Source organism: Centruroides vittatus, unplaced genomic scaffold, assembly GCF_030686945.1.
Source record: "Centruroides vittatus isolate TY-2023 unplaced genomic scaffold, ASM3068694v2 scaffold_435, whole genome shotgun sequence".
In the NCBI taxonomy this organism is placed as follows: domain Eukaryota; kingdom Metazoa; phylum Arthropoda; class Arachnida; order Scorpiones; family Buthidae; genus Centruroides; species Centruroides vittatus.
The window spans coordinates 5,093,651-5,120,832 of record NW_027122708.1 but is presented as its reverse complement, the minus strand read 5'-3'; the positions used below and the strand labels follow the sequence as shown (position 1 = coordinate 5,120,832).

The following is a 27,182-nucleotide window of genomic DNA, read 5'->3' as shown; positions in this document are numbered from 1 at the left end:
GGCCCACCTACCTTATTGTCAGTTGTCCTTTCATTCCAGTTGGTAGAGTCACAGTAGGCAAAAAAGTAACCTGGTGAATAAAAAGAGTTTTTTGCAAATGGGTTGACAATTGCTATAAAAAAGTCAGGATGACCCATGTTGTGTATTGATGCATATAATTTTATTATTGCAGCAAATACAAGTTTTGGTGAAAAGATCAGAAATTGAATCTGTTGTAACTGCTAACAATATAGATGATATATTTTATTACCGTGTGTATTTATATTTGGGCTGCATGCATGATTGATTTCACTTACAGTTAGTGTCAAAACAATTTCAAGAAAACAAATACATTTAAACTAGAAAACATGCTTTATTTTGAGGCACAGAAGAAAGGCATCATTTATTCATTTACAGATTTTAAAGTAATTTAAATTATTGTGTATTAAGATGTACAAACATTAAAGTTTTCATATAATAAAAGACAACTTAATAAATATTACTTTCAATATATTAAATTTTTTAAACTTTATCCAAAATAATAAAATACATAAGTTTTTAAAAGATACACTTTATACATTTTACTACACTTTACACATCAGAATGCAAAAATAATTTATAACAAATAAATACAATATCAAAGTAGAGCAATAAATAGCTAATAAACAAATAATGTTTTAATTTAATATTTAATTCTGGTACGAAATAGTGAAATTATATTATCAGATCGGTATTAAGACTAGAAATTGATATTTATGTATTCCGTAATGTCGGAATATTCAAAGCAGTTTGAATGCAATAGCGAGATATTCTTTTAAGTTTGATTGCAGTTTTATAAAATACAGGCAATAGTTTTATTGAAGAGACAGAGCCGACTAGCAGACAATAACAAAAAGATAAGCAGTGCCAAGCAAGAGACTAGAGATATTTTAGCTGTAGTCGATTACATCATTGACTATTTGTCCTAAAATGAATAAAGTTTGGTAATTATTAATAATTTAATGATTACAAATAACATTTAAAAATCTAGTGAGTCAATGATTGATTTTAATAAACTAATATTTTATAGTTATTTTTTTTTATTTTTAAAGTGCATTAAAATTAGCAAAAGCTGAAAAGCAATCCATTATAATTTAATTACTTTTTGCTTATAATATCTGGAATTTTATTTATTTTAACAATGATATTTATTAGGTGAATGAAGTAATTAGAATGGTTTACGGCCACTCGTTGCTTAACGACCATCTTTCCGGTGCAGGGAATCCCTTTCTCTAATCTTATTCTAGTTCCCATAGTTGGTCAGTATTCACTACACAAAGCATTTGCAATCTCCAAGACTATATACTATATTTCGTTTATAAATTTGTACTTTTATTGTGCATCCCATTTGAAGGATTTAATGACTAAAATATAAATTTGAATGTCTTTTTTTATGAATGAACTTTAAAATAAAATCAGCAAAAATTATAAAAATGATATACCAAAAAATTAATGTTCTATTACATGTAAGAGATGCAAATTAAAACAAAGTTATCAAGTTGGAGTTTCCTTTACACCTTTCCTTCATCTAGAATAAATAAAAATGATTGAGCTCTTCGTTTAATGATCAGTTTGCTTAACGACCTACTCGTACACATGGAACTCCATCATTAAGTAAGGAGTGGCTATATTATTAAATTTAATATTGAAAATTCAATTAATCATCATTTGAAAAAAATTATAAATATGATTTTATTTATTTATTTATAATGATAAACAATTTTTGTGTTATTCTTTTTATCATTATTGCATATAAACAAAATTTCAGATTTAAAAGATTTATGTATAAATGTATAATTCAAGATCTAATAATTAATTTTTAATTTTAGATATGAATATGTCTTAATAAGTAACTTTTATATATTCAATTTATTTTTCTACATCATCATCAAAAATAATGAATAAAAATAGATAAGAAATCTTAGTTTAAACATTCCTTTTATAGAATAGATTATTATGTCTTAAGCATTTTAAAAATAAGATAAATAAATATTGAAAAATATAAAAGTATAATACTAACAAAATTCTTAAATAATTAAAAAAGAAAAATTACTTAAATTGATTTTAAAACTATTATCTCACAATTTTAAATATTTGCCAATATTAAAAAATTTTGTAACTAAAAAGTCTCAAGAACAGTATATATGAAGAACTTATTTCCAAATGAATATAAACACTAAATCTGATATTTGAACTAAAGCCATATTATTGTTCATTGCAAACTCTACTGTTTATGTAATATGTTTGTGTGTCAAATAGGTCCATCCACATAAGAATTCTTTTTAAATTGTCTAATAATTAAAAATTTATTTAAAATAATTATTATTTTGAATATGGTGTTATTGTATAGTAATGGATACCCATAGTTTGGAAGACAAAGCAGTGATATTGTCTGAAGAAGATAAACGTAGAAAAAGGAAGAGAAATCCCACCAAAAAGTGAAAGAAAAATTTAGGCGAGTGCAAAACATCCCAAATCTGTTTCACGGATTTCTTGTAATCATGAAAAAAAATCTAATGGTTGGCTACCAGTTTTTGTGAAGTTATATGCAAATTATCAAATGCAAGTTATCAAATGATGACATAATCCAGTTTCATAATAATCTGTAAAGGCAAGATGCCACAATTCTTTTCTTTACTTCAACTCAACCACTGAAAAGAGCTAGAAAAGCTGATCGTGCTAATGGAGTTGAACATATTGTGACTAATTCATGCATGGTAAATGATACAAATGTGTTCAAATGTAGTTAGGTGTTTGGAATTTTATAAAATAATGGTTTAAAAAAGTCCCAGTTACATATTTATCCTGATTGTTTTAAGTTTCCAAATTTGTATGACTACAATGTAAGAATCCATTCTGCTGCGTTTTGCAGTATTACCTTATCATATTACACTTTAGAACAGGCATGTCAAAGATACGGCCCATGGGCCATGGCTGGCCCTCAAGGTAATTAGTTGCGACCCGTGACATCAATTCAATAACGCTATTTGTTTATTTTTTATTACCTTGATACCAAAGAAAATGTGATATTTTGTATTTAAATAATACTTAATAAACAAAATTGTTGAACTCAATTACTATTACTTATTCATATTAGAGATATTAATTTTATTTGATTTATTTTTGTGTTTTATTTCTTGTTTACATTACATTTTCTCTACAGTATTTCAAATTAGTCTGTCTAAACAAGATTATTTATTTTTGCTGGAAAAGTATGAATGTTTTTTTTTTTTTATTTTGTTGTCAAATCTTGCATTATTAAAAATGAATTTTTTGATTAGGCTACTTTTGGGCTATTTTTTAGAAAATTTTTGTCCACAAATGCTAAAAACATCTGGTAATGTTGTTCAGTATTCAAGATACTTCCATAATTAGAGACATTGTTGTGTTTTCTTATTGGTGAGAGAGTTCAGTCAAATAAATTGCAATGGTAAAAAATTTTCAATAAATGCAATGTCAGCTAAAAGAAAAGTTAATAGTGAGTACCGATTTCTCCAGTCAAATGGGAAATTTCGTACTTTTTTATTGAATGGAAAGGTAAACCACTTTGTTTGATTTGCAATCAGACCATTGCCGTTTGTAAAGAATTTAATGTGAAAAAACGCTATGAAACAAATCATAAAGATAAGTTTGAGTTATTTACCGACAAAATTAGGCAAGAAAAACTGGCATCTTTGAAAACTAAACTTATGGGGCAGCAATCATTTTCTAAAATATCAAAAACTGACAGTGAGAATGCAATGAAAGCTAGTTATTCGATCGCAGTAAAGATTGCAAAAAAACCAAAAGCTTTTAGTGATAGCGAATTTTTAAAAAAATGTATGCTAGACGTAGCCAACATTTCATTCCTATCACAGAAACAAGTCATTCAAGAAATACCCAACTAGAAATACAATTGCTTCCAGAGTAAATGAATTGGCAGAAAATTTGGACTTTCAACTTAAACATAAAATTAAAGAATTTATCTGGTATTCCTTAGCAGCCAATGAAAGTACAGATATCAGAGATACATCACAGCTTGTATTTATTCGTGGAATTAATGAAGATTTTAACATCACAGAAGAGTTGCTGCAGTGCATACCATTGAAGAGTACTACCACAGCTCAAGATATTTACTCAGCAATTGAGCAATTAGTACCAAATTATGACTTAGATTGGAGTAATTTCTGCAGTATTACTACAGATGGGTCACCATCTATCGTTGGTAAAAATGCTGGTGTTGTCACAAAAATATGGAACAAAATTTTAAATGAAATTAAAGGTGAACGACCCAAATTCATTGGAATTCATTGTATTGCACATCAAGAAGCCTTGGCCTCTAAAGTGCTGAAAATGGAACATGTGATTACTCCATAATTAAAACAGTTAATTTTATTAGAAGTAGAGGACTAAATCGCTGCCAATTCATGCAATTTTTTAAAAATTGTGAATAACTGAGAACAAAGTAGAGAATAACTGAACATTTTTCATCAAGATCTTTAAAAGATCTTGATGAAAAATGTTCAGTTATTCTCTATTTTGCAGAAGTATGGTGGCTTAGTCATGGATCAATGCTTAAGCAATTTTTTGAATTGCATAAACATGTTACATTTATGGCTCAAAAGGACAAACCGATGGAACACAGTGATGAATGATAGCTTGAATTTGCATTCTTAGTAGATATGATGGAACATTTGAATAATTTGAATGTTAAACTTCCAAAAAAAAAAAAAAAATGTAATTGTTACGCAACTGTACTCAAGTGTTCAAGCTTTCAAAATAAAATTAAAGTTGTGAGAATTGCAGCTGCAAGAACAAACACTTGACCATTTTTCTAGCATTTGTGAAATTGGCATGTACAATGCAGATATATTAGCATATTTTCCTTACCGTTTGCTTGATCTTATTGCTGAATTTGATAGTCGTTTTGCAGATTTTCACGAGCTCAATACCTACAACTTTCCTCTTCTTAATGATCTATTTATGTTCGAGGTTGGTAAAGCACAGACTTACTTGCAAATGGAACTAATAGATTTGCAGTGTGATACTGCTTTAAAAAAAAAGTTCAATGAAGTTGACATTTTGGTATTTTATACAAAGTACTTCAAAAATCAAAATAGCTATCCCAACTTAAAGAACCATGCTGTCTGCATTTTATGCATGTTTGGAAGTTCATGTGTGTGTGAACAGTTGTTTTCAACAATGAAGATTAATAAATCTAAATACTGTTCAAGACTTACTTCCATTTTGAAAATCAAAACATCATCATTGACACCAAACATTTAGGAGATAATGAAGCATAAAAGAAGTCAAGTTTCTGGATCCTCAAAATAATATTTTGGTTTAATATGTCTCTACTTAAAAAAATTATAATTTTTTTTCTTTAATAAAATCATTTTTTATATACTTCTTATCTATACTTAGTATTACATTTGCATTTTATTTTTAATCTGGCCCACTGTCATACTCAAGACAAAAAATTGGCACTTAAGGAGTTTGAATTTGACATCCCCGCTTTAGAATCTTAATTGTCAGAAATATACACACCAGAAAAAAACAGTTATTACTTCATAACTGTTTGTATAGGGATTCTAAAATTACTTCAGTTTAAAATAATTTGCTTTAATAAAAATAATAGAAAATAAGTTAGTTTTAAAAATTCTAAGATCTGAGATGAATAGACCATATAAGTGAAATCTAAAAGCTGGATTTAGTACCAAGAAGTATTATTTCCAAGGGTTAAGGATCAAATGGACATATTTCCAAACTTTCATCCATTAGTTTGATATGATGTGGATTTTCTATATTCATTGTGGATACTTTAGGGTCCTTAGGGAACTTTACACCAAAAACTGACATGTAACTAATGATATTAGCTAGGCAGAATATTACCTTTTTGTAAAGTTTCTATCTCCTGCTCTTATGTCCATATGGAAGTAAGTTCTTCATATATTATGACTATATAATTCATTCATAAATGATTTTTGAGTTTAACAGGAATTTTTTGTTTCTGTATCCTATTTAAAATGAGACTATCTCTAAATCCATTACTTACAAAACTGTTTTAATGTAATGTATTCTTATATAATTCATATTTTATTAATATATATTTTTTGCTTTTATTTTTGACAATTAACTGAAATGCCAAATTTCAAAATTTCTTAAATAATAATATAAATTTGTTTCTCTACTCAAGAACTATTGGACATTTTAATTTTTAGTTTAATACTAGAAAGACAAAGGCCATCAAAACAATCTTCTATCTAATAGTTTTTACATATATTATTAAAACAAACTTTTAGTTATGTAAACAATGTACATAAGTTATAAACTTGTTTATTTATGGAATATAACTAAAATACAGAGTGTTTCCCTCAAACATCCCTAGTTTTCAACTGTTCTGTAAAATCCATTTATTCAAATATGTGAATAAAATATGTTGGAGAATGTTGGTCAATACTTCAAGTTTGATGTGCATATGCTTGAAGGGTTGCTGCTGCCGCACAGTAGAGATCTGGATCTCCACTGCTGCACAACCTGGATTGCTGAGGCCCATTTCTTAGTCTGCCCAATCACCCAATATCATCTCTTTATAACTTTTTTCTTTGTGGGCATGTCAAGGATCATGTGTATGCTATAAAAGCCCACACAGATGCCATTAACAGTGAGACTCCTAACATGCTGGCTCAGATGTGGGCCAAAATCAAGTACAAACTAGATATCATATTTGCCACATTGGGAGCATATGTGGAAATGTACCGATTTAAGGTAGTAACTAACTTTTTCAGATGAATTTTCTATTATCATTGTATAAAGTACTATACTCATGTTTCTATTTCCAAAATTAAACCCATAAAAGAAGGGATGTTCGAGGGGACCCTGTACTATGAAAGAATATTTTGCTGAAGATGCAAATATGTATAACTTACAATTTTATGTTTAAACTATTAGTTCAAATATATATATATTAATGATTACCATTTGCATTCAATTAATCTCTCTCAAATTTACTCTAACATATACATTTACCTTTGTAAATTAATGATTATTTTTCTTTTAAAATATATCAGATATGATAAATATCACAGCTCAAATAACATATGAAAAATTTTAAAATACTAATAGTTTTATTAAAATAAGTTTTGCCTAATTACAAAGTCAATATCTACTGTAATTAATCAACTAATTTCAATGAAGTTAAATGAAAATTTTCTTTACTGAGGTTTAAAAATTATAATAATATCTGTAATTTTATAATTGTATATTATGTATAATTAATATATATATATATATATATAATTTTAATATCATACATATTATATTAAAAGTAAACCTCACTATTTAAAAAATATACATATATATATTATATAGAATCATAAATGTAAAAATTTCTTAAGTTATAAATTAAAATGTATTCTATAATTATTTATTGAAAAAATATTTTAATTTTCTTCAGAAAAATATAAATCATGCACATAAAATTAATATTAATTATCAAAAATTTAATAAATAACACTTATATTATACTGCTGTTGTAAAATAGCTCACTGAAAACAGATTGTAAGTATAAAATTGTTGTTAATGAGTAAAATTTCAATCTAATGTGTATAGTGTATTGTCAATTTACAAAATTTATTATGTTTACAAATAATTTTTATCATTAAAATATTAATTAAAATTTAATAAAGTTCTAAATGAAATAAAATTTTAAATTTGTTTTAAGATAATATATAGTAAATGAATTAATTCTTCTCTCTCAATATTGAAAATCAGCAGCAAATGTTATGATGTTGATAATAAATTCTATTGATTATGAGCAGGACCATCATTATTAAAGTAATCTTTCTGGTTATTTAGAGAACCCACCTCCATGGAATTACTTGTTCAAAGCACTAAGTAGTAAACATAAGGACACATCAGCATTTATTCTACTGTAAACATCCTATACAAACAGAACTTTAATTTAAATTAAACAAAATAAATAAATTTAACTTAATATTCAAGGAATTTAATATACAGTAAAAGCTGAAATAAAATTAAAAGTAAATTTTAAGTTTGGAAAAAATAATAATTTTATATTGATAGTGATATTAAACTCTTCAAGCCAATTTATAAATTATACTGATATATTAAATTTTTATTGATTAATTCTTTGTAATTGTAGTTAAAGAATTTTAATTTTAGATCCAAATATCAATTGCAAAAATGAATTATATTTTATAAAATATATATAAATTAATCTTATAAAAGATATAAAATTAGATAATTAGATAAAATTACAGTATGGTTTTAAAATTTTACTACATTATCAAAAACACATTTGAGATAAATATGAATTTATACAAATTTAGATATTTTACTAGTCAAAAACAGTTTCAACTCCTAAAATTTAATATTTTCAATTGAAAAAAGTGAAAGGGAGAAAGTTTTTCAATCTTGTTTCATATTCTCTGATACGCTAAATAACTTTTCTATTACTTTAGAACAGTAGTCTCCATTTTTTTCTGTGTAGGACCAGGTAAACTGTAAAAGACAAGTTTAGGGGCCAGGTACAAAAAATCTTTGACTATCTTTAAAGAATCTTTGATTAGTTTGAATGTTATTGATAAAACATTAATAAAAACAAGCTTTATGAGCTGGATAAGTATGCTTTGGGGCATATTTGACCCACAAGTCATAAGTTGGAGACTTGTTTTATAAAATAAACTAGAACATTCTAAAGTAGAAGAGATGGAAATGTCATTTTGAAGTAAAGAATGTTTAAGAAAGTATAAATAAGAAATAATTATTTGGCAAATCAAGAAAGAAGTAATTTCTAAAATTTGTTACAATAAAAAATTGTAATGTTACATTATGTTTTGAAATATATGTATCTATGAAAAAGTTTATTTCATTCAATTTGCAACAAGCACTTTGGTCTTATATAAAGGCAGCTTCACACATGATATTTGCCAATTACCAAGTAATTGCCTTTTACCAAAGTATTTGCTGAAGTGTTTGTAATGTGACAAGCATGTATGTAAACACTATTAATTGCCAAACACCAGTTACAAAAATTACAAACATTTGTCCAAGATTTGTCCCATTTGATTCAGCACAATATACTAACAATGAATGTGAAACTGCAAATACCAAATAGTCATCAACACTACTTGGTATTTGCCAAATGCTGAGCAAACATTTGGCAAATGCTGTAGTGTCAACTTAATATTAATGAGTACTGAATTATTTCCCAAATATCAGCTAATTTCATAAGTAAATCCCTGGGTTTAGTTACAAAACTAAATTTTTTCAATTTAAAATACTGATGACAAAAAGTCTCTTTTGGAAACTTGTTAATGAAAATTATGTGGATAAATTCTCAAAGTTTCCATAGTCACCAATTTGCTAGTTCAAATGTACCATCAAAGGATTTCTGCCACAGAAATGGATTTAACTAATGAAATCTTCTATTTATAGCATTGGTAATAGATAACTCTTTTCTAAAAAAGTTTTACAGTACTAAATTTATTTATCATAAAGCAAAACTAGTTAGATTACTTACAGATGAAAAAAAACATAGCTCGTATTTACATGATTATAAGATTGCCTCATTTCTTAAGAACTACACATCTCAAAAGTCACAACCCTTGAGAACAGGCTAAGTTACTATAACAGGGAGTTAGTCTATTGACTAGAAAGATCAAACACATTGCCCTTCCTTCATTTTAGAGAGAGGTTTATCATCTCCAAAACCATAACACCAAAATAAGCTTGTATCTGAAAACAAACCCATGAACTTGCTTTTAGAAGATGTTTATTTACAAAATGATTCAATTAATTTAGCTTTATTAAACACATTTCATGAAAACTTTTATACAAAATTATTTACAAACTAATTATTATAGTTTGTAAAAGAGTAAAAACTAATCAACTGAATTTTTAGTTTTTTAAAATGTTTGGTTATTTTATTATTCAAAATGGAATTAGTAGTTGAAAATTTTGTAAACCAATGAACATTTAAATTAGTACAATTACATATACAATAATTTTTTCTTTAATATCAAATTCATATTTATTGGCTTGAAGATTTAATGTTTAGTTTCTATAAGACAAACATTGGAATATAATTAAATTCTAATGTTTGTTACATGTTCTGAAATTGGAATATGTAAATTCAACAAAAATAAGCATTGTTACAAAATTTAAACAGTATATGCATATAAATTCTTACTATAAATAGTAAAATATATCAGTTTAGTGTGAATTTTTAGTTTTTTAAAATGTTAATCTATTGCCTAAAAAGAAAAAATGACAAGATCTAGGTGAGTATTTTGTCTTGAATTAATATTCAAAATTTAAATCTTGTTCATTTTCTTGCAATTTATTTATTTGTAAGTATAAAATTTGTTTTTTTTTTAAATTATTGATATTTTCAAAAATTTTAGTTTCAATAAATTTAATAGTACCTGGTTATTTCTGTTGAATTTTGTTGTGGTTTAAGTTATCAGTTGCTAAGTGAAATGTTGAATCTTAAAAAATTCTACCTTTTCACAACTTATAAATACAGAATTATATAAAACATTTTAATACAAAAGTAAGAAATTATTTTTATTGCAAATAGTAAAAATTATAATTTATTACTATATAAAACATTTCTTTTCATTCATAAAAATTTCTTTTCATGATGTAAGCATAAAGAGATGTTTAAATATTTTCATTCTACCTTCTATGTTTAAATGTGTTTTTATATATTAATAATATATTTATTATTGTATTGATATATATTAATATATAATATATTTATATATTTTTAAACAATGACTATTTGAGAGACAGAACAAATTACACAATAAACTTATTTTATACTTGCTAGAAAAACATTTAAAATTCATTAGATGTCAGTAACAATTTTTTTCCTCATTTTCATAAATATTTACAACATAAAATGAAATTGAAAGTTATAATAATAAAGTTTTTATTATAGTAAATAATCAAAACAAACATTTTCAAAATTGTGTCAAATGCCCATCATGGAAAGTAGAAGAAATGCAAATAGTTTTATTAAAATTAAAATAATAAAATAAGATGTATGGACAGAAAAGAACATTTGATTATTATAAATTGTGAAAAGGTAGTTTCTGTATAATATATGGTTTTAAATAAATCATAAAAAGAATAATTAATAAAAGAAAAATTAACTAACTAAAAAATAAGTATATAAAATAAATATTTAATTAAAATCAATTATAAAAAACAATAATTTATTTTTTTTAATTAACAAAATAAAATTTTTATTTTATAAAGAAACAGCAATAAATATTTAGAACTGAAATGTTTATTCTTATAAATAGCAAACAAGTAATACCCAATATTTATAAAACATATATTCAACCAAATATAGAAATCAAGAGTCACTTTTAAAAAAATATGGTACACTTGGCCTTGAGTGAAATCCAAATCAGTCATTTTATTTGGATATTGTCCAATTTTCACTACAGTGAGGATCTAGAAAACATTCCTCATTGAATTTTCATCATCTTAATAAAATTAATTATAATTCAAATTTTATTTTACATAAATAAATTTATTTTTCATAGTTGGCTAATTTTGAATATCTGCAGTTAAAACAAAATTTGTTGTTTAAAAAAATGTAATGAGAAAGCAAGCTAGATGTATCTAAAATTATATATTAACTACTTCAATACAAATTAAAATTAGATGGCACACATGCCAATTTATATGACAATCATGTAACATTAAGCATTAGAATTTTTAAAACTATCCAAAATTTAAATTCTAAATTCTATCCTACAAAACATGATTCTTGATGATATTAAATTTCCAATACTGTCAAGAAGTAGCATTTATTCTGGTTGAGTTTAGAAAGATCTCCAAATCATAACACGTATAGATGACTACTGTGACGACATATCACATCACAATGCAAATGCTTAGCATGCACAGATTACTTGAATAGACATAACCTAACAACACAAAAAGCTTGCACACAACACACACACAAAAAATAATTATATATATAAAACATTGCCATCAGTTATATTGCTTATATGATTTTAGGAATTAAATTCACAATTTATGAGCAATTATTCCTAATTAAGGAACATTTTTGCTTAAATATAATTTTCTGCAGAGAATGTAATTTCAGAAATGACATCATAGCTTCAGTTTCAGAAATTTTAGCACCATGCAAGAGAAAAAAAAAAAGATTTATACCCTATTTCCAATTAAAAAGATCTTTAAGTTGTAACTGCATATAAAAAATAATATTGTGAACAATTGCTTTAAGTTAAATATCTCTCAAAAAAATCTGATAGATAATGTTTTATAAGACTCAATGTTGCTGAAATAAACACAGAAAAACAATCTTAACTAATTAATGCTTTTCAAATTAATGATTTTTCATGCTAATCATTAATATCATATTCATAGCAAGTAAGTATATATTATTTCTAAATAATAAAAACCTTCAAAACAGTACAATGCAAACATCTATTATCTTAAACATCATCGTAAAACTTATTAATAGTAATGACCTTTAACTTAAATATAATGTGAGTATGTATTAGAAATATTTCCTGTTAGTTTTCATGTGCAACAGACAAATAATCATGGAAAATACACTTATTTGATGCAAAGTTTTGAAAAAAATACATAGATAATACTATGTTTAATATTAAGAAAAGTTCATTCTTCTTAAAAATATTAGCTTAACATTGAAAAATACTAAGTACATATAGTCATAAAATTAAAAAAAAATTAAAATAAAGCTTTTTGCTTCATTAAAATGCAAAATTTTATTGGAAAAATCAGTTATAAAATTTTAAAAACTTATGTAAATTATTATTTTAAATTTAAGAGAAGGAAATCTCCAGTCCTAAAGAATAATGAAAAAAGTGATTTCATCAAAATAGGAAAGAAATCTTTTATTATTAAAATTACTAAATTTACTTGATAAAAACTATTTTCATCAGAATTCTCTAAGCTTATTTACATTATTTTTATGCATTTATTTTACATTTCATTCAAATGATTTAACAAGGATAAGTAAGTTTTCAGTCTTAGATAATGCTTTAGAACAAGGTTTTTAAAAATGTTAAAGATTAAAAACATCATCGAGTTCTAGAAAAAATGGAAAAATTATTCACTAAATTTATTTTATATTATCATACATTAGAAATAATAATAATATATACATGTAAATTTTCATTTCTTATTTTAAAATACCTTTTCAGTGCATGCCTACTACTAGGATGTACTGTTTCTTCCACTGGAGTATCTTGCATCATTGAACTGTACATATTAATAGCCACAAAGAAAAAACAGAGTAATAATGGACCAAATAATGCTCCTTCAAATCCCAAACAAAATACTCCTCCAGCAATTGCTAAACCAGTAATGTAAGGATGTCCACCACTAAAAAAAATTAAATTATAAATGTAAAGCAAAGTTTTGTAAAAGTTTGAAACATTTCATATTTTATTTTAATTATTAGATTAAAAGTAGTAAGACTTATTGTAGTTAAATTTTCAATTTATAACTTGAATATATAAAATAATGAATAAATAATAGCAATAGTAAGCAAGCAGAAATTTCATAATTTTAATCTTGATGCCTTTTTTGTTATGAATAAATTGTAATATAAAAAAAATTGTTAACTTTTCAAAAGTTTGATACTTTTATAAAAGAACTTTTTTAAAAAAATATAATAATGTTAACCTTAACTAGAATGAGGGCAAAGTTGAATTTTTTACTTCAAGGCAAGTTAAATCATGTGTTCCTGATGACCATCTATCATGTGAAGTTACCAGCTGGGTGTGAATCATTACGACATAAGTTACAGAGGTATGTTTACAAAAAGCAATTTGAAACACCAGATGTCAAATGTATTCTAAGCTCCATCAAACTCACACAATATGAAGATGAAATGCACTTCAAAGATCCTGAATTATTGAAAGAGTAAATAGGAGACTAAATGATTTAGAAAAAAGGTCTCAGCATTTTTACATAAGAAATACATCAAGAAATTGAGATGGATTTTTGTGACAGTTCCTTAGGCAGAAGTGGATTGATGTGATTTCTCTGATTTGATCTCCCCTCCCAGTTATTTGATGGAGGTAATTAAAAATGGACCAATGTATGTATCCAATAAAGTGTCTAGAAGTGCTGATAGTAGTAGTTACAAATATAGAAAAGGTACTTAATGAAATGAAAGAAACCCACAAGGAGATGTACAGATGAAAAGTGTTCTCAGTACAAAATGCAAGAGTAGAGGAGTAGAAGAGGATGATAGGCTTTTTTTGGAGTAAAATTACAACTAGTAGAAGATGGCTCATTGATAATGACATGGTCTTAATAAAAGCGGACAAAACCAAAGCCTTTGTGTTAATGAAAAAGAGACCTATAAGACTCAGCTAGAGGATTATATTAGTGCAACAAATTGTCATAAAGTAAGTGATGATTACAGAGACAAATTACAGAATAGGGTGGTTTATGCACACTGCCTTAGCAAAACATTTACATTTAGAGACTTTAGGTGTATCCGGGGATGATATTACCAGATTACTCGCATTTGCAAAAACATACAAATTAAGGAAACAATTCAGACCTATTGTTGATAAAGCTAGGTTCACCACTTAGAATGTAAGATGCATGAAATATTGGTCACACATCTGCAAGGTTATGAATTTGTGTGTGACAAACCACAAAAACTAGTTCATCAGTTAACACGTTGACTGCCACGTGACTTTTTAGGATTCTGTTGTAAAACGCCAACTTAATTTAATTATATTATATTATTAAAAACTCTAATCAGAGTATATAGTAATAATCAAATAGCATATAGAATGTGTTTTTCTTAAAATAAAGGTATTACGAATTATCTCGTAGTTGGCTTATGTAACAGAAAGCTCTTCGCTAAAGCCAAACTACGAGTTAATTCGTGCACAGACACGATTCGTCCTGTCACTTCGCTACAGCCAATCGGAGATGTGCGTCTAAATTCATTAGTAATAAATCGGATATAGAGGCGAGCACATCACATTTACGTCTTTTTTGAGAGTGTTATTTTTTATTTATTTTTATAATCAAATTATAAATATCCCAAAATGGATAAGAAAAGACCACTGACTAAAAAACAACTTGATTACTACACTAATCTAAGTGATTCAGAATCTGACAAAATTTTTGGTGAGGATGGGGGAGTTTATTTGGCAGCGAAATGGTCCTGTTACTGTATGTAAATGGAAAGACAAACGAGAAGTCCTTACCATTTCAAACATGCACGTTGTTGAAATGGTAGAGGTGTTCAATCGCAATGGAAAATGTTCGATGAAACCGAATATAATTCGAGATTATAATCATGGAATGTCTGGCATTGACGATCAGATCAAATGCTATCGTACTACACAGCTCTAAGAAAGACTATTAGATGGCCCAAAAAGGTTGCATTACATATTATAGAAATATATATACATAATGCGCACAAACTCTTTCAAAAAGCAACTTCTTCTAAAATAAAACTTATAAAGTTTAGAGAAGCATTCGTCAAAGCGTTGATTGGAGAAGAGATTCAACCAGTTTCAAAAAAAATTAAATTGCAGAAGCTCCACTATTTACAGAGTATCCCATCTACTCAGAAAAAACAACATCTGACAAAGCCATGTCGAATTTGTACCAAAGCTAAAAAACGCCGAGAAACGCGTTATTTCTGTCCAATCTGTCTTGAGAAGCCAGCCCTTTGCGTAGAAGATTGTTTTAAAAATTATCACAAACAATAAAAATATCGTTTTGCTTTTGATTTTGAATAAACATTTTATAATATTTTCTGTTCGTTTAAATTTATATTTCTGTTTTATAAATTATCACAAACAATAAAAATATTGTTTTGCTTTCGATTTTGAATAAACTTTTTATGATTATATTTTCTGTTCATTTATTAATAAATGTTCTGTTCATGTAAGCCAAACTTGATTTTTTGTTCTTGCCCCTGAAGCTATCTATTCATATTTACACTGATATACTACGAATTACATCGTAGCTGCACAAATATGGCAAGGAAACAAACTACGATATAACTCGTAGGTGGCGTCCTAGGCAGAAACGGTAACTACGAGTCATCTCGTAGATGGCAGTCAACGTGTTAAACGATATAGCATTAGTTGATGATAAATATACCACAGTATTAGATTTTAAATCACTTTATCCTTCCATATATATAGAACCATGTTTTTGTGCATTAAGAGATTTTTTTTATTAAATGAGGTAGGATTGGGCAGGCTGCATCATAAAGATAAAATTTTGTGCTATTTCTAAACTATGTTTTCCTTTTTTTTTTAAATTCAACAACAGTATGTACAGTACATACAACATGGGGTGCACTGACAGGACAATTTGCATATGTCCCCTTTCAGGGGACCTATGAGAATTGGTCATAAGTAATTTAGAAAACAGAATAAAGCCAGAATTCACCCAAAACATAGCATTATATAATAGATACATAAATGATATCCTCATTATTTGGCAAAAAAATGAGATATAAACCTTTTTTAAACAGAATTAACATGAATCCATATGGTCTTACTCTGAAATGGGAACAGCATAACTACAACCATCCATTTTTTGGATATTAGAATTGAATTTAAGGGGGCATATGTACCAATGTGTATTATAAACCAGAATACGTTCATTTATTCATTCCAGCTCATTCAAATGATCCATTTAGATATAAAATAGCTGCGTTTAGATTGTTTATTAGGAGAACATTTACCCATTGCACCAATATTGAGGATACGATCATAGAGCTTAAGCACATAAGAAGAATAGTAATAGCACATGGGTACTCGATAAAACTTAACGTTTAGCAGAAAAATATATATATGACAAGATACCACCCCAGTGCTCAAAACATACCCCAGCTGAGTCTAGAAACATAGTGGAATATGACAAGAGGCTGAAACCAATATATAAAGAAATTACGCATAATGGAAGAATGGAGATGGCATACAAGAGGGGCTGCAAAATGATAAAGATATTATAGACAGGACCAGAGCTCCTGGAATTTTTAGCATACCATTAAAGGATGACAGATTTGACCTGGATTTAATTTATGTAAGAGTAACAAATAGATCTCTCAGAAGCAAGATACAGAACACAAATATGATACTGAGAGAGAAACAAACAGTCCATCTATGCCTCGGAACCAGGAATTGAAGCTAAATTGAAGCAAGCAGCATTGATTAAATGTTTTAGTAGAGAAAAAACAATTTTTAGAGATATTTAGAACAGCCGTGAGGAGACAGTGCATTAATATACATAATGCAGATACATTATCATGTGCTTGGAAAGGTTTTCATAACCCCAACTTTATTATTATTAATAATTACAAAACTGCAAATAGTTTAATTTTGAGAGTAAAGACGCGTTTTATATAAAATTATAAATGTTAATAATGAGTAAAATTTTCATTATGTCCAACTCCACTTGAGTTACAAAACATGATCCCTTTCTATCTTCCCACTCCTTGATCTATTACCACCAAAATTTAATAGCATCAATGCCCTTTATACACAAGCTACCACACTAAATTTTGTGTTTAATAATCATTATTCCATCCTGAGATATTAAACTAAATAGACACCAACACACGGATTTTTTTTTTTTGCCACATTTGGATTCAGGAGGTCTCAAAATACAGAGATTTGCAAAAAACGCAGAGGATGAAATTTGACATGATACCAATATTTTCCTGTGTTATATACATAAGCTGGGAAAGTAAAACACTGTTTTTATTTATTATTAATCAATAAATCCTGTAATCTGTTACAAAAATCCTATAAATTTATTAAATTGTCCCTTAATAAACTTTCCAAATTTTATAAAATAGAGTAGAGCATTGATTATCCGACTTAATTGGGGACTGGGGTTGGTCAGATAACTGAAAAGTCGGATAACCGAAAAGTATGAAAAAATACATTATTAGTATAGTGTATTAAGCCTGGTTTAAATACTAGCCTCCCCTTCATGGTCGAGCCAGTGCTGCCAGCTAAAACATGCAAAAATTTAACAAAAATAATATTAAAGTTGCCAAGACATAACCAAATATTGTAGTGCCACATCACTAGCAGACATTTGAATTTGCCAACTAGAACACGGTCGGTTAATCGGGGGTCGGATAATCGATGCTCTACTATATTCACAAATTTGAAAAAAAATTTAATCGGTAATTTTGTAACATTATCAAAATTAAAACAAAAAATAAAAAATGATAAACATAATTTAAAACAACACTATCATTTTTTGCATTTGGTTTTTATTTTTAGATTGGTTTATTAACACCTACCCTCAAATTGAAGGTGTGAAGATTAATCACGATGGGTTCAGAAGAAATTAAAATACCACACTTCAAAGAGAAAAATTTTGTCGACGTTAGACTGTGCACTCTCAAATTTACATTGTGTAACTAACATTTTTAAGACCACAAGTCATGTAATAACAAAGTTTTAACATGCAACAAGAGAAAGATGTTATGGGCATTGCAATTTAAGTATTTCATTAAACATTTAATTAATGAAGTAGCATGTGACAGTTTGGCATCACAAAAATGTCATTGCCTATAACAGCAGAAAAAGTGAGAAACTGATTATATCGCCAAAATAGTTGAGAAATGACTAATTTAAAAATAGAATAGTGATCTGTTCCGAGAACTGTACATTTAATCTTATATCAATTAATAATCTTATAGTTATCGGTCTAGCTATGCAGTATTCAAATAATTAGTGAATTTTAAATACATACATCATTCTCTATTCTTATTATTGAGAATAACTTAATGCTTTCAATATTGGTGTCCTTATAATGAAAATGTTTGTTGCTTAGTAAAGATGTGATTTCCTTCTTGAAAATTATATCTTAATATGGATTCATAAACAGGATTAAATTAAATTAAAAAAACAAACAAAACAAACATTATAGATGAAAAATTAACAAATTGAAAGCATTATTGTAACAAATGAACATTTGCAACTTATGTATTAAATTGCCATAAAATTTTAATTGTAATAATAATTAAAAATCTAATTTTTAAGAGCATTTAATATATATTTCAGATCTATTATTTCAGAGTATTCATTATATAATTATTTTTATAAACATACCCTTTAATTTCACTATAAATAGCACTATCAACAAATGATGTGGGAAGTAACTGAAATGTCAGCATTAAACCAGCTATTCCAACTCTTCCTTGTACAAGCCATAATTCAAGAACTGCAGGTAAACAGGCCCAATATGCTCCTAAAAATGGCACTGCTCCAAATAAAGCTGCTAAAACTAAAAAATAAAAATTGATTTTAATAAATATACATGCAAAAATAGAATAGGTTAATTACATTTAAAGTTGAATGATAAAGCTTATATTTTTACTAATAATAAATATTTTCCATATATATATTAATTTTATATTTAAAACAAAAAGTTATTTATATATATAAACTTTCATCTTTTTTTAAAAATAATTTCAATAAAATTAATTATTAAATTAAAAAATTTATCATAATATAATAACATTTTATTTCATTGTGCCAAAAAATTATATATACACTGGTGTGCAAAACTTAAGCAATGATTAATTAATTTTCTGAAGACAAAGTCCTTCCCGGAACATGGGACCACCATTTTTAAGTTCCAAACATTACACTTTTGGCGACTGACCTTTCCTTTTAGGCTACTGGCCGCCAAACAGTCCTTTAAAAACACAAACATATATCTAATTAAAAATATTAACATTTGTAAAGAAGCAGGAACTGGTAAAGTACGGACGTCTTCTATTCTCCATCATGCCTTCTTCAATTAACAAATATAATTTTAAAATATCGTCGCCAGGGGGTAGCTTTCCTCATCTACATTTTACCAGCGCCTGTTTCGTTGTAGATAAAAGCCGAACCAACCCCAAGAAGGCATGATGGAGAATAGAAGACGTCCGTACTTTACCAGTTCCTGCTTCTTTACAAATGTTAATATTTTTAATTAGATATATGTTTGTGTTTTTAAAGGACTGTTTGGCGGCCAGTAGCCTAAAAGGAAAGGTCAGTCGCCAAAAGTGTAATGTTTGGAACTTAAAAATGGTGGTCCCATGTTCCGGGAAGGACTTTGTCTTCAGAAAATTAATTAAACATAATTATCGCCATCGGACGAAAATTAACAAATTAAGCAATGATTATTTTTTTGCCATAACTCTGCAAGAAATCACCTGGAAAACATGAAATTTAGAATATACACACAGTATTTTGTACTTAAGGATGAAAAAAATATACTAGTTCAAAAATGAATAGAATGCATACAGTATGGAATCAAAGCCACCAACTTATTGCAGTCTTGCACTGCACATGCTGACTGCATATGTTTTGCATGCCCTCACATCATGTATGATGTCATCTTCCTGCATACAAGTAGGGCTTACAATACCGGGATTCCGGGATCCCGAATACCGGAATCCCGGACGATTTTTGTCCGTTATTAAAAACCGGTATTTATGTAAAAATACCGGTATTTTGGTATTACATTAGTTGATAAAAATTGAATTTATGCACAATATAAATCTAATTTAAAATAATATTAATTAATTACAAGAAATTTTTTTGAAGATATACAAACAATTTCATTGTATTAAAATCTATATCAGGCACATTTATTACACATACCGAGCCGAGTATGGCAACATCGAGAAGCGGCGGTGTCGGCAATATAAAGCGATTGTTTATGTTTTACGTCTACTACCCAATGAATAGGTCTCGTTTATACAAATACATAAAGTGTGTAACACAAAAATTATTAAATAGTTTAGATTAGATTGTTTAATTTTGCAAATCAGCTGTAGTGTTTACAAGTAAAAATTATATTTTATATTTTCAATTTTATTTTTCATTCCGTTGTGTCTTGTGGTGTGTGGATTATGTGCACTTGTTTTCTGGTTTTATTTCTAATAATTGAAAATTATATAACGGTATTTAAATACTGATTAATCCATATGAATTATATGATACGGTAAGTTTATATTTGTATTAATGTAAGTTAGAGTGTAATTAATTTACAAATATTAAAATTAATAGGCATAAACTGCTATACCCCCTGAAAGATGAATACATTTACGGAGCACCGAAAAGGACAGGACGAAACTTCAGTTTGGAATCATTTTTTGATTGAAAAAAACGGACAGGTTGCTAAATGTAAAAAGTGCGCGAAAGAAATAAAGTGTACAGGAGGATCCACAAGTGGCCTTCATACTCACTTAAAAACGATACATGGACTAAATCTTAAAAAGAAATGTGAATCCCCCATGATGTCGAATCAAGTGTTTCTAAACAGCCTAAATTGTTAATAACAAATTATTTTAAAAATAATAAAAACGAAAAACTTTCAGAAGTGCTTGCCCGAATGACAGCTCGCGATGGTTTGTCTTTTAATATTTTTATAAAATCGTATGACATAAGAGAAGGCTTAAAGGCAAGAGGATTCAAAGACATACCAAAATCTGCAGTCACTATTAGAAATATGGTACTTGAATATAGTAAAATTATTAAACAGTCTACAGTGCATGAAATTTCTAGACTGAAATCTGAAGGTAAACGTTTCAGTATCACATTTGACGAATGGACATCTATTCGTAATCGGCGCTACATAAACATTAATGTACATTCTGTTGGAGGAACAATGTGGAATATCAGATTAGTGCGCGCTTACGGATCCGTTCCAGCAGAAAAATGCTTATCCCTTGTAGAAGAAAAATTGAAAGATTTTAATTTAGATATATCTAAAGACATAGTTGGAGTAACTACTGACGGTGCGTCGGTTATGGTAAAATTAGGAAAAATTATAGAGGCTGAACATCAACAATGTATGGCACATTGCATAAATTTAGCAATTACTGATGTTTTGTATAAGTCAACTTTGAACCCGAGTGTGGATATTGATGTTGTGGAGCAAAATTATAATGATGACGATGTTAATGATGTTGACGATGACGATGATAACAATGACGACGATATCGACGAAGAAGATGGTTATGGAATTATTATAGAGTTAGATGCTAGTATTACTACAAGTAATATAAATATTAGACATACTGGTATATCATCTCTAGTTTCAAAAATTCGGAAAGTAGTGAAAACATTTAAAAATTCACCTTCTAAAAATGATAAATATTTACAAAAGTACGTGAGAGAACAATTAGGTAAAGAAACAGCGCTAAAATTAGATTGTCAAACAAGATGGAACAGTATGTTATTTATGTTAGAAAAATTTGAAGAAATTAAATTTTGTATTCAAAAAGCGCTTATTGACATTAGTTCCGATATTCATTTTTCTGACGAAGAATTTAATTTATTATCTTCAATTATTGCTGCTCTTACTCCTGTAAAATTAACAGTAGATGCATTATGCCGAAAAGATGCAAATCTTTTGACGGCTGACGCTTCTTTAACATTTATGTTAGATACTCTTTCCCAGCAAAAATCTGCAATTGCATTAGAATTATTGGAAGCATTAAAATCTCGAATTTTACTGCGACGAACTGAATTATCACAAATACTTCAGTATCTGCAAAAGGGCTCACAAGATGTTGGAGAAGTATTTAAACGCATATCCAAATTTACAATCATTAAAAAAATTGTAAGCTTAACTAAACGGCTCACACATGAAAATCTAGAAGATACAGAAGATATGGAAGTTGTGCAAGAAACATCCCTTCCAATATCTTCCCAAATTAGTAATGAAACAGTATTAGAATCTGACAAGGTAAACGTAAACGCATTAAAGAAAAAACTACAGGCAGCAATAGACGAAACACTAAATACTTCACCCGTGCCTGCGTTTAAAAAAATTCCAGGTCTGGAACAAAAAATAAAAGATGAAATTACTTTTTTTGAAAAAACAGGAACAAAAGGAACGTATTTACAAAATGTGTATGATTTCTTAATGACAATAGTGCCGACAAGTGTAGAATCAGAAAGAGCTTTTTCGGCGGCTGGTTATATTTGTACGAAAATTCGGTCCTCGCTTGATGATGAAACGATTGATTGTTTATGTTTTTTAAGAGCATACTTTAATAAACAAAACGCAAGTTATTAATATTATTTCATAAATACTTTCAATTTAATTATATTTTTTGCTTCTTTAATTATATAATGCCATACGAGCCTATTATATGTAAAATGTAACATAGAATTTAATATGTACTTTTTTTTTTACTTGCTCGTTTTTTTGTATCTATCTACTCCTACTCTCTATGTAATAAAATAAATAATATCTACTCATTTCAGAACAATATTTATTGGATTTCATATATTATTTGTTAACAAGTCAATATAACAACTGAGGTAAGTAAAAATATAACTAGTAAATTTTTTATTAATAATACCGGTTTTAATACCGGTATCCCGATATTTCAAATTTCAAATATCAAATGCCGGTATTCAGATTTTAGTTCAGTATTGTAAGCCCTACATACAAGTCACCTTTCTACTGAATTGAGCATTCATTGTACTGATCGCAACAACCCTTTTCTACAATTTCATAGCTGTCTGCTTAAAAATTATATCATTGCTTAAGTTTTGCACACCAGTGTATATAAAACAAGATATTCATTAATTTGTAATTTGATTTACTAAAAGAATGTCTGATTAATTAATTTCTGCAGCTTATGAAACAAAGTTTTTTTGTTTAATATTATAATTTATCTTAATCTATATAGATTTTGAATTCATATTTTAGTGTCCATCAAAACATTAAATAATTCTAAAAAAGAATTTTTGCATATTTAATAAAATTGAAAAATTATTATAATCAGAATTTCATGCCAAAATATATTAAAAAAGAAATGTTAAATTTTTTGAATAAAATAGCCAAGTACATAAAGAATAGATTTATGACTTTATAAATAGTTCATATGATTGTAGTATTTAGCACACACAACTGATAAGATTGTTCACAAACTCTGTTCAATAACAATCACATTACTCCAAGCAGTTGTATGATGTGAATTTTTTAAACATTTAATTAACTTTTCAGACTTGTTTCTACATAACTGTTCAATGGAATAGGGGGAAAAATATATTTAAAAATTTGGATTCTATAATTGCATGTTTAAAAGTAATTATTCTTTTAAAACTTTATAAACTAGTCATATTGATAAATATTAGAATCAAAATAGTATTTCAGCTATTGTTTCTATTGTGCTAATTGACATATTAGAATGAAAAAAAAATTCAAAAATTCTGAAAAACATTTGTGTAAAAATAAAATGAGGTTGTAGGTACCAACTTTTTTGTATGTTAAATTTCAGAAATTATATCTTTTAGATATGTTCGACGATAACTCAAAGAATAAAAATATGATTACTCATTTTTATTGCCAAAAATTATTTTATAAATGTTGAAAAAATTCAAGTTGAAACAATGTGATATCTTATGTTATATTAGAAAAATAAACAATATAATTGTTGTTCAGTACAATTAATATATTAATATCAATTACATTAAAGCATTTATGTTTGTCAACAAAACTTTTTTAAAGTCATAAATAAATCTTACCTGAAGGAATATAAATGATTTTTACATCAAAAACCGTATGAATTAGCCATGTGTACATTCCATAAAATGCAGCCATTTTAAATGAAGCAGCAAATACTCCATTTATTGCTTCATTTATTGCAACACCCAACTTGATACCACTGTATGTAGATGGTAGCATTTGAGTAAAAATTTCTTGGGGTTTATATTTACTACCACTTGCACATAGTAAATAAAATAATGCAGTAGAAAACACTACCTGCAATAGTTAAAGTATATTTATTAAATTATAATAAAATAAATAATTCAAATAACTGTCATTATAAAATAATTCCTTCAGAAACAGAATAAAATGACATTCAAACAGAAAATTTGTTTAAAATTTTAAGTGTATAAATGAATTTATTAATAAGGTTATATATTATTTGAAACAATGGTAGTGATTAAATCAATTCTCTAAAAAAATTATTATAGATATGGAAAATTATAAATTGAATTGTTTATAATTTTCTTTCATTTAAATTTGAAAATTTAATTTAAAAATAACTATTTAATATAATCAAAGAAATTTCCTGAAGGAATATAATTGAAGGAAAATAAAATGAACAGCACTCTTGACCTAACAAAAGTTTCAATAATTTATACACATCTTTGACTATTCCAAAAGCCATCTTTAGGCATATAATTAACATTATTATTTACAGTATGGTAGCCTCAAGATTATTTATAGTATAGTTAATATTATGTTATAAATATTAATGAAAAAAAAATGTTCAATAATAATAATAAACAGTAAAGGCAAATATATAACTCATATACATTAAGTTTGTTTTCTACCACCATTTTTATGAAAATGTTTTTCCATATATATCTTTAATATAATCTTCAATAATAATAATAAGATATATATGGAAAAACGTTTTCATAAAAATGGTGGTAGAAAACAAACTTAATGTATATGAGTTATATATTTGCCTTTACTGTTTACTATTATTATTAAACATTTTTTTTCATTAATATTTATAACATAATATTAACTATACTATAAATAATAATGTATAATACTAAGTATAATAATAATAATAATTATTATTATTAATATTATGTTGCAAATGTCATGCTCAGCTGATACTGGTACCAAGTGCTATGTCAGATTAAAGTCAAAGCATAGCTACCCAAACAAGTGTTACATTAAACTGTGTTATCGGTATGTGTGTCAACATCTAGAAACTTCCTGACAATGTGACATGTATTCAATATTGCAGCTTTCTATAGTGCCATGTATATGTTTTTATTAAGGTTTAATGTTTCTAGCCTTGTGTGTGGTATATATGGTATAACACCAGTGGAAGAGAGGATCACAGGCACAATCCATCCTCCACAGTTGCCTGAGACTTACTTTATTTCTTGAGCAAGTGGAGTGTACTTGTTGATTTTTTTCAGTGCACATTTTTCATGTTATGAATGTTTGGAATGGAAATGTCTATTATACAGGTGAACATACTGCATTTTGTTAATGAGTGATGTCAGGTCTATTGTGATGAATTGTTTTCTCTGTGATTATGGCTCTGTTGTAGTATATTTTGTGCATCATTTTCTAAAACTGCCTGTGGAATATATTTGTAGTATAGTACCTGGGTGTTTAATAATCTGTGTTTGTGTGCAAGCTCTTGGTTTATTATATTTGCTATTTGATTATGCTTATATAAATAGTCTGTTTGTGCTAAGAGCTTGCAACCAGAAGTTATATGTTGTTTCTGACAGAATGTGGCATTTTCTGTAAGTCATTTGTTAGTGATGTATCCTTCAGGATGTGTTTTCTATAGATTTTAGTGTTCATGACCTGATCTTGAATGGCAACCATAAACCCCTCAGTCTCTCTAAATGACAGCCCCTAGTCAGTCAGTAATTTCTTGCAGTTTTGTCAACATAGTCCTGAGCTAAGTCATAGGTATATCTACCTTAAAGTGCCCTTTTGGGCCTATGACTGCTTAATGGTGTCAATGTTATTTATGTGTTAAGCTATGTCCAGGTGCTCAAAGTTTAAAGGTGTGCAGTTACTGTCTGCCAGTTATAGCTTTATGTAATCTTGATGTTTGTTTTTTGTGGAAAAACTCTCGCAGTGTCAGAATTTGTTTGTAATGCAGGTTAACTATATTAGTCAGGCCATAGCCACTTTCTTTACAAGGAAGAGTAAGTGTTGTCCTTTCTTTACAAGGAAGGACAACACTTACTAACCATAACCAATATCATCTAAAATCATCATAGAAAAACTATGATGATTTTGGATGATATTGTTTATGGTTAGTAAGTGTTGTTCTTGTTTTCCTTTGGAGTTGCTCAAGATCTGTGCACGTCCAGTGTATAACTCCAAAAGAATAAGTGAGTACAGAGACAACATATGTATTAATAGCTTTAATAGTATGTTTTGTATTTAGGTGTGTTATTGCATGTAATCTATTCAAATGTTAATCTTTGTTTTATCTGTACATGTTCTGTAAGTTTGGCCTGTTGGAATCCTAAATATTCGTAAATCTTGCAGTCTTCCACAGATTTGATAATATCTTCACTTCTGAGTACAAAGTCTCCTTTCTTCAAAACTTCTTTTTCAATGTGGAGTGT

General features: G+C 27.4%; 1 protein-coding gene across 5 annotated transcripts in view; it reads right to left on the bottom strand.

The window, feature by feature from the left end:
• Positions 1 to 332: 332 nt before the first annotated feature.
• LOC136989042 (transmembrane protein 245) overlaps positions 333 to 27,182 on the bottom strand; it is a 65,480-nt gene continuing 38,630 nt past the window's right edge. For 2 of the 5 annotated variants that reach the window (XR_010882850.1, XR_010882851.1), the window contains 5 exons: positions 24,582 to 24,819; positions 19,152 to 19,326; positions 13,225 to 13,413; positions 7,864 to 7,939; positions 333 to 943 (listed from right to left, as the gene is read on the bottom strand). Coding sequence is in view for 3 of the 5 variants with exons in the window: in XM_067287103.1 (XP_067143204.1) it covers positions 7,874 to 7,889; positions 13,225 to 13,413; positions 19,152 to 19,326; positions 24,582 to 24,819 (618 nt within the window). In the remaining 2 variants the exon portion in view is untranslated. Of the gene's footprint in view, positions 944 to 7,863; positions 7,940 to 11,317; positions 11,485 to 13,224; positions 13,414 to 19,151; positions 19,327 to 24,581; positions 24,820 to 27,182 lie in introns of those variants that run through there. The other 3 variants (XM_067287103.1, XM_067287102.1, XM_067287104.1) reach the window with 3 other exon arrangements.